Source organism: Erythranthe guttata, chromosome 4, assembly GCF_056151865.1.
Source record: "Erythranthe guttata isolate IM_541 chromosome 4, IM_541, whole genome shotgun sequence".
Taxonomy (NCBI): Eukaryota; Viridiplantae; Streptophyta; class Magnoliopsida; order Lamiales; family Phrymaceae; genus Erythranthe; species Erythranthe guttata.
The window spans coordinates 11,788,401-11,796,029 of NC_142536.1; the positions used below are offsets into that span (position 1 = coordinate 11,788,401).

Below are 7,629 nucleotides of genomic sequence, written 5' to 3' on the forward strand. Positions count from 1 at the left end.
GGACTTGTGTTATTTAATTGTTCTCCCACTAATTTTATCGAGTTCCACTTCCCTCTAGTCACTAGGCCAAAATGCAAGACTGGCGACGTTTTTTTTCGCGACGGTTATGTTTTCGTCGCACGTTTGCGACGTTCCTGTGCTTAAATCGCCGCTATCAAGTTTTAATTTAAAACCCTAGTGACGATTCCGGATAAGCGTCGCTAGCAAGCGACGAAAAGTATACAAACGTCGCCAATACGGAAAAGAAAAATAAAAATATTTTTTTTGGCGACGAAAATAGTTTTTCGTCGCTACGTTACATATTTTGTGATTTTATATTTCAGATGTTGCGACGTAACAGGCGGAATAGTCGCAAATATTATTTAAAAAAAAAAAAAATTAATATACGTTGCGACGTTTGTTCATAAACGTCGCTAGGAGTTGCCATTTATTTGTAATTTATTTATATGTTGCGACGGAAAGGTAAAAACGTCGCCAATGTTTTAGTAATTTTTTTTTTTTTTTATATCCCGGCGACGGATTTACAAAATCGTCGCACGAAATGTGCTCAAATTTTTTTTTTCGAATTTCGTAGCGACGGATTCGTGAATTCGTCGCTAGTTCTCGGATATGTTGGAGACGAAAATAGGAAACGTCGCAAAGATTGACTTATTACTCAATCAGGCCCTAATTAGATCTATTTCCTCCCGGCCTTCTCTCTCAAACTCTCCCCCTCTCCATCTCCTCCGATCTGCCCTCGCCGTTGCCGTCGCCGACCGCCGCCCACCGCCGCCGTCTGCTGCTGAGCCGTCGCCGACATCCGCCCGCCCGCCGCTGCCGTCTGCTGCTCACCCGTCGCCGACATCCGTTCGCCCGCCGTCATCCAGCCGTTGCCCCCAATCTCCGCTGCCGATCCTTTGCCGTCGCAGCCGTCCGCCGCCAGCCCTCCGCCGCCAGCCCTCCGCCGTTGCCGACAGCCCTCCGCCGTCTGCCGCCAGCCCTCTGCCGCTACTCCTCCAATTTCAAGGTAATTTTATGTTTTTTTAAATGTTTGTTTGTTTATGTTCAAAATTACGTGGGTGTTCGATTATCGATCTATTTTTAGGTTTTTTGTCGGAATTATGTGTTTGTTTGTTTTATGTTGATTTGATGAGCCTGTGTTGCTCGGATATATTCGGAATTATTGTTGCTCGGAATTATGCGAATTGTTCTTGGATTTATGTTGCTCGGAATTATGTGTTTGCTCGGAAAAACCGTTGCTCGGAATTATGTTTGTGAGTCTGTTGTGCGTGTGTGTGTTTTGGTGAATGTGTATGTTTCTTTCTTCATTTTTGTCTGCTTTGCTACTGTGTCGGTGGAATTTTTTTTTTTTTTTTTTTTTTTTTCGAAAAATAACTGAAAATTCTGGAAACATACTACCCAAATCGGAAATGTATGTTTCATTCTGGAAATTTTCGAAAAATAACTGAAAATGTCCGAAAAAATTCCGAAAATGAAGATTTCCGAAAATTTCCGATTTTCCGAAAATTCCGATAACAATTTTCCGAAACACCCAAATCCGATCCGATTCGTCCGATTTCCACTCCTAATTATGACTATAAAATATATAAATAAATAAATAAACCTTTTCGGAAAAATATTGAAAAATTGCTTTAACTTAGGGTAAATTACAATCACATCCTAAGGTAAAGCTAAATTATGAAATTTTGAAAAATTGCTTTTAATAATTGTGATCCTTCCCAATTTCTAGGTAATCTTGTTAATTAAAGCATGCCAAAAGATAGGAGTTGGGTTTTATTAGGTGATCGTCGGTTAGCAGCATATCAAAATGGTTGTGTGGAATTTATGGATTTTGCCTTCGCTAGATGTGACGTTGATAATAAAATAAGATGTCCATGTAGAGACTGTAAGTGTCGTAAATGGGGGGATCGTGAATTCGTTCATAAACATTTACTTTGGAGGGGTTGGGAAAAGATGTATGGGCAACGCCGATGGACTCTGCATGGAGAGTCCGAAGAACAATACATTGGCGATGAAATGAACAATACTAATCATACAGAAATTCCCGAAGTTGCAATTTCAAATGAACCTGTTGATGTACGTGATAACATGGAAGACTTACTGCATGCGTGTCTTCATCACGATCATCATCACGATCAAGAAGATCTGCACGAAGAACCCAACCCCGAAACTGATGATTTTCGTACCCTCATTGAAGAGTGGTGCATCCCCGTTTATGATGGATGCCGGGTATATACTAAACTTTCTTTTGTCATGGAGTTCTACAAAATTAAGTCTCGTGGCAAGATGAGTGATAATACATTTACTGAAACCCTTCAGTTAATGAGAAAATTTGATTTTTTAAATATACCCGACTCTTTTTATGAAGTTAAGAAGCTCATCGGTAAATTGGGGTGTGGTTACGTCAAGATTGATGCGTGTGAGAATGACTGCATGCTGTTTTGGAAGGATGACTTGAACTTAAATGCATGCAAAGTGTGTAATGCTTTAAGATGGAAGAATCCAGTAGAAAACCAACCGAGTTCTTCAACCTCTCAGCTCAAAAGGGTACCGAAAAAAGTTCTGCGACACTTTCCATTGATTCCGAGGCTCAAGCGGCTATTTATATGTCAAAAATCAGCAATTAACATGAGATGGCACGCTGAGTCTCGATGTAACGATGGCGTTCTCAGGCACCCTGCTGATTCTGATGCTTGGAAAGAGTTTGACAAGAAGCACGAGTCATTCTCTTTGGACCCTCGAAATGTAAGGCTTGGCTTGGCTACTGACGGTTTTAATCCCTTTGGATCATTGAGCAGCAAACATAGCACATGGCCTGTAATTCTAATGGTTTACAACTTACCACCAAATATGTGCATGCAACGCTCTAATATGATGATGTCATTGCTTATTTCTGGTCCTAAAGGCCCGAAAAATGGCATTGATGTTTATCTACAGCCGTTGATCGACGAGCTTAATGAGTTGTGGGGTTCTGGGATAACAACTTTTGATGCGTACACCAAGCAATATTTTAATATGCGAGCCGCACTTTTGTGGACTATCAACGACTTCCCTGCGCTTGGTAACTTGTCGGGGTGGAGTACAAGTGGCTATCTTGCTTGCCCAAGTTGTGCCGAAAATACTGTGTCTGAACGTTTGTACAAGTCTAACAAACAGTGCTATATGGGTCATAGTCGTTTTTCTGAAGACGGGGCTCCACCTCCGCCTTCAGGAGATGAGGTGTTATCAAAAACGGAGGGTATAAATGTTACATTTGGCGTAGGCCAAACAGTGCATCGAGCTTTCTGTTGAGCCTATAGGTGATGAGTCTACAAGTACCGACATAGTTGATTTGGAGTTTGACGGTATAGGTATTCCCGTTGCACCCGGGAGGTACAAGTTGGCGGTGGCAATTAGTAACGAGGTTACACATTGGGACAATTTTGATCCGTCTATTTCATGGCCTAAGCACAAGAAAGAGGGTCGTGTCGAAGGATTGTGGAGAGCATTTAAGGTATTTGAAAGTTCAAATTATTTTATTTATTTCAGTTATTATAATTATTTTGTTATCAATTAATTATGAATTTTTTTGTATGCCTTTTAGGTAACGTGGAAACTTCCTGAAAATGAGGCTACGAAGAAATGGTTCAACGAGACGGCCAATTGTCGTTGGAAAGATGCAAAAAATAAAAGATTGAAGGCGGTTTTTGATAAAGCGCCTAACCTTGCAGCTGCTAAGGCAAATCTTCCGGATAGGATTAGCGCTCAAACTTGGGAGAGGCTGTGTGATCAGTTACATTCTATTTCTACTCCGGGGGATGATGGGAAGGTAATATGCTTTTAATTTATGATTATATTTTCATATGTTTATGTGTATTAATTTGTGCAATATTTTTCACAGTCCAAGTCCACTAAATGCAAGGACTCAAGAAAGAAAGTGTCGACAGACCACCATTGGGGTCGAACAAGTATCAATAGTTGGTCCTATAATCATGTAAGTGGCTTAATCTATAATTTTAATTTATTTAAGTTTATATAAAATACATACTTATTGTATAATCTATTTTTTAGTTTAAAAAGTTTGGCAAAAATCCTACCGTGTTTGACACGTATAAGAAAGCCTACATGGGCATTGATGCGTTGAGGGAAACCGGACCATCTATTAGTGAGGAATGAGAGACAGAGCCGTATAACGGGACAGCAACTCCTGAACAACTTCTCATTTCGGTAAGTAAAGTGTAATTATATTCTTCAATCGGTAGTATGTTTAGATGTGTGGCTATGGATTTTTTTTTTGAGTAAATATGGTTATGGTTATGTTTAGATGTGTGGCTATGGATATTCTTTATATGTTTAGATGTGTGGCTATGGATATTTTTTTTTTTTTAATATGTCAAGTTGTTGTTGTGTACTGGTAAGGATTTTTTTTGGGTATGCTCGTATTTAGATGTTATGCTGTCGAATTTTTTGCTAAACTTTTGTACATAATCATTTTCAGGCTGATTTGGAGCGAGTTTATGACGAGACCATGCGTGATGGAAGTGACGAAAGCACGGCCAACTCGACTGCAATTGAAAAGGTTTTGGGAAAGAGTAAAGGCCTTGGAATTAAAAGTTCAAGCACAAGGATTGGAAAGTCGAGATTTTCTTCGACTCCATCAGACGTGGAGATTCAACTGGAGATTCAAATGAAGGCAATGCAAGAACAAATGCAAATGAAAGACGAACAAGTGAATCGATTGGAACAACAATTGAACGAAAACCGAGAAACAAATAAAGTTAAAGATGAAAAAGTTGATCGAGTAGAACAGCAATTGCAGGAAACCCGAGCTCTTTTGAACAACTTGCTCGAGCGTTTTAATGGTGGAGTATAAAAACGAGATGAAATTAGTGTGCCTCTTGAACTAATACATTTATGGTTTCAAGTTTTTATGTAATTTTTGAATTGATGTTCGTGTTGTATTTTGATATTTAATTGGTAATCGTGGTTTTTAATATTTTTGAATAAATATGGTTTTGGTTTTTTTTTTTTTTTTTTTTAACAGGGGATTTTATTTGTAATAAAAAATAATTAAAATAAATAAATTAATCAAAAAAAAAAAACGTTTGCGACGAAATCTAATTCAGTTTTCGTCGCCAAAAAAAAATAGAACCGGGCGACGAAACAACTATTTCGTCGCCCACAGATTCGGTGAACTTGCGACGAATTAAACAAAATTCGTAGCAAATACATGCGACGATATTAGTTTTCCGTCGCTATCAATAAAAAAATAATTTTTTTCAGAAAATACGGTTTTTGCGACGAATGGGTGGTTTCGTCGCCAATCTTTGCGTCGCAATTGGATTTTCGTCGCTGACTTTGCGACGGGGCATTACGCGACGAATTTTTAATGATTTGGCGACGAAATTAAATCGTCGCTAAAGGCGAAAAAACGTCGCTACGTGACGAATTTCGTCGCGGAATTTCGTCGCCAGTGTTGCATTTTGGCCTAGTGAGTAGACAAACGAGAAAACTGATTTTTCTTAATGGGCTTTAGGTCCAATAGACAAATATAACCCATAGTTAATCTAGCCCGATTATATTTGCCCAAAGGTAGATCACAATCAATCATATCCACAATATGACCCTAAATTAATTTTCCTCGCACTTGATAATGACCTAAGTTAATCTCGCGAATATCAAAATCGTCGTGTGTCAAGTCTAACCTACCAATCAAAGATGCTCATAGAACTCGATTATGCCAAACTAATGCAGTCCCTAGTTAATCTAGCCGACCACGTTAATTCAACATAACCCTTTTCTATGGCTACCTTCATCACTATGTCAATTGAATTACAGCTTACTCTACCATAGCACTCCCCGCTAACACGGCTTACTGCACTATAGTAAAGGGCTACACATAATCCAACCGTTGGCAGAAGGAAAGAAATAACTCAACAGATTGGGTTTTTCTTTATAGCTTGAAATGATTCTTAATTGAATTAAGAATGAGGGATTTTATTTAAAAGTTTTATCTCATCAGAAGGTTTTGGATTGGTCTATGTGATTCCTACATCTATGTTCTCTAAAGGTATATGGAAGCGCATATTGTCCTAAGAGGAACATACGACCTAATTTCATAATTAATTACATTAATTAATTATCGAGTTTTCAAAATAATTATAGAACCTCAACTAGCATAAATCATTCAAATAATGTTGAGGTACTACTAATTAAGTTGAACTTATAATCAATATTATATATGTGTTCTATTAATTGAAATCAATTTAACAATTTAAATCAATTTAATTAATCTAACACCTATTTACTAAAATAGATGATTGTCGATCCAATTATCTAATTGGGATTAATTGAAAATAATTTTCCAAAAATTAAAATCAATTTGTTTTAAGTTTAATTTTAGAAATCTGAAATAATTTTTTTTTTTTTTTTTTTTTTTCAGTGAACCGGTTCGGCCGACCGGTCTGACCGGTTCGGACCGAAGCGGTCCGGTTCTACCCGGTCCAGCTGACCCAAATCAGTGGGCCGGGTCAGTCGGACCGGGAACCGATCTGACCGACCCGAATCCACGTGGATTCGGTCAACTAAATCGTGCACAACCATCGAACCGGCCGGTTCGACCGGTTCGATCCGAACAATTAAAAAACCGATGTTTTAAAACAATTTCAGATCCGATTTTCCAATTTTAAACAATTTTAAAGCTGGAAAAATTCTAAACAATATTTCAAAAATATTTTAAACTTACGAAAACTCCCAATTACATAATACGACTATCACTACTTTAATAAATCGAACATGCATATTAAAACGAACGCAATTAATTGCGCAACGAGCTCTGATACCACTGTTGGGTTTCGGGCACGCATACGCAGCGGAAAACAAAAATTTATGCGAATTAAACGAGTTTAAAACGCACATAGTACATGCCCATTAAATGAAACCAATTAATTGCGTACTTTTGCGCTTCCAGCGAAATTAAAAACAACATACATGCTAATAAATTTAACTGAATTTAAATCAATTAACATGCTCGCGTTTAAACCAAATAACATGCTTGCAACGATTTGATCGATTACACATAATCACATAAAATAATACGAAACAAACATGAATACATAGGTTTAAACAAAACTCAAATCGAAACTAGGGTTTCGCGTGTTTACCTCTTGAAGCGTGAGGTAGGAGCGTATAGCACGTCGAGATTGCTACGGAAACCAATCCGTACAATCGGGGCAGCAATGGAATGCAGCGGCAGCAGCGGCGGATTGACCACGGCGGCGCGTGAGCTTCACGCGCGGACTTCCGGGGTGGCGCGTGGGGCAACGTGCGGCTTCGGCTCGTGCGTTGCTCCTCGATTCTTCAATCTACAGTCTTCCTCCTCTCGGATTTCACCTCGTATACTTCGATCTACTAAAACGTGGCACTAGACACGAAGTAGTTAGAATTAACGGAAGAAAAGAGAGAAGAAAAGAATACCGAAAGAGATCGGCCAAGGGATGGCCGATTCCGGCGACGGGGCGGCGTCAACGGCGGAGGTGGCCGCGCGAGAGAGAGAGCGAGAGAGAGAGGTGGACGGCCGCTTTAGGGTTAGGGTTTGTTGTATTTTTGCAAGGCCTATAAATCATGTATTTATAGTCCCTTGCATAAAAC

The 7,629-nt window shown here is 39.0% G+C and overlaps 1 protein-coding gene across 1 annotated transcript; it reads left to right on the top strand.

The window, feature by feature from the left end:
• Window positions 1-376: 376 nt before the first annotated feature.
• Window positions 377-4,975, top strand: LOC148771136 (uncharacterized). The gene is made up of 7 exons (XM_088817502.1): window positions 377-1,006; window positions 1,730-3,219; window positions 3,263-3,493; window positions 3,584-3,808; window positions 3,881-3,973; window positions 4,051-4,206; window positions 4,478-4,975. Exons 2-6 carry the CDS (start codon window positions 1,750-1,752, stop codon window positions 4,153-4,155), a joined length of 2,124 nt encoding a protein of 707 aa, XP_088673628.1. The 5' UTR covers window positions 377-1,006; window positions 1,730-1,749; the 3' UTR covers window positions 4,156-4,206; window positions 4,478-4,975.
• Window positions 4,976-7,629: the final 2,654 nt, after the last annotated feature.

Excerpts from the sequence above, each read along its gene's own strand:
- LOC148771136 (XM_088817502.1), top strand. The coding sequence starts at position 1,750 with ATGCCAAAAGATAGGAGTTGGGTTTTATTAGGTGATCGTCGGTTAGCA. Across the intron at positions 3,809-3,880 it reads CTCCGGGGGATGATGGGAAG|TCCAAGTCCACTAAATGCAA; the intron begins GTAATATGCTTT and ends TATTTTTCACAG. Across the intron at positions 3,974-4,050 it reads ATAGTTGGTCCTATAATCAT|TTTAAAAAGTTTGGCAAAAA; the intron begins GTAAGTGGCTTA and ends TCTATTTTTTAG.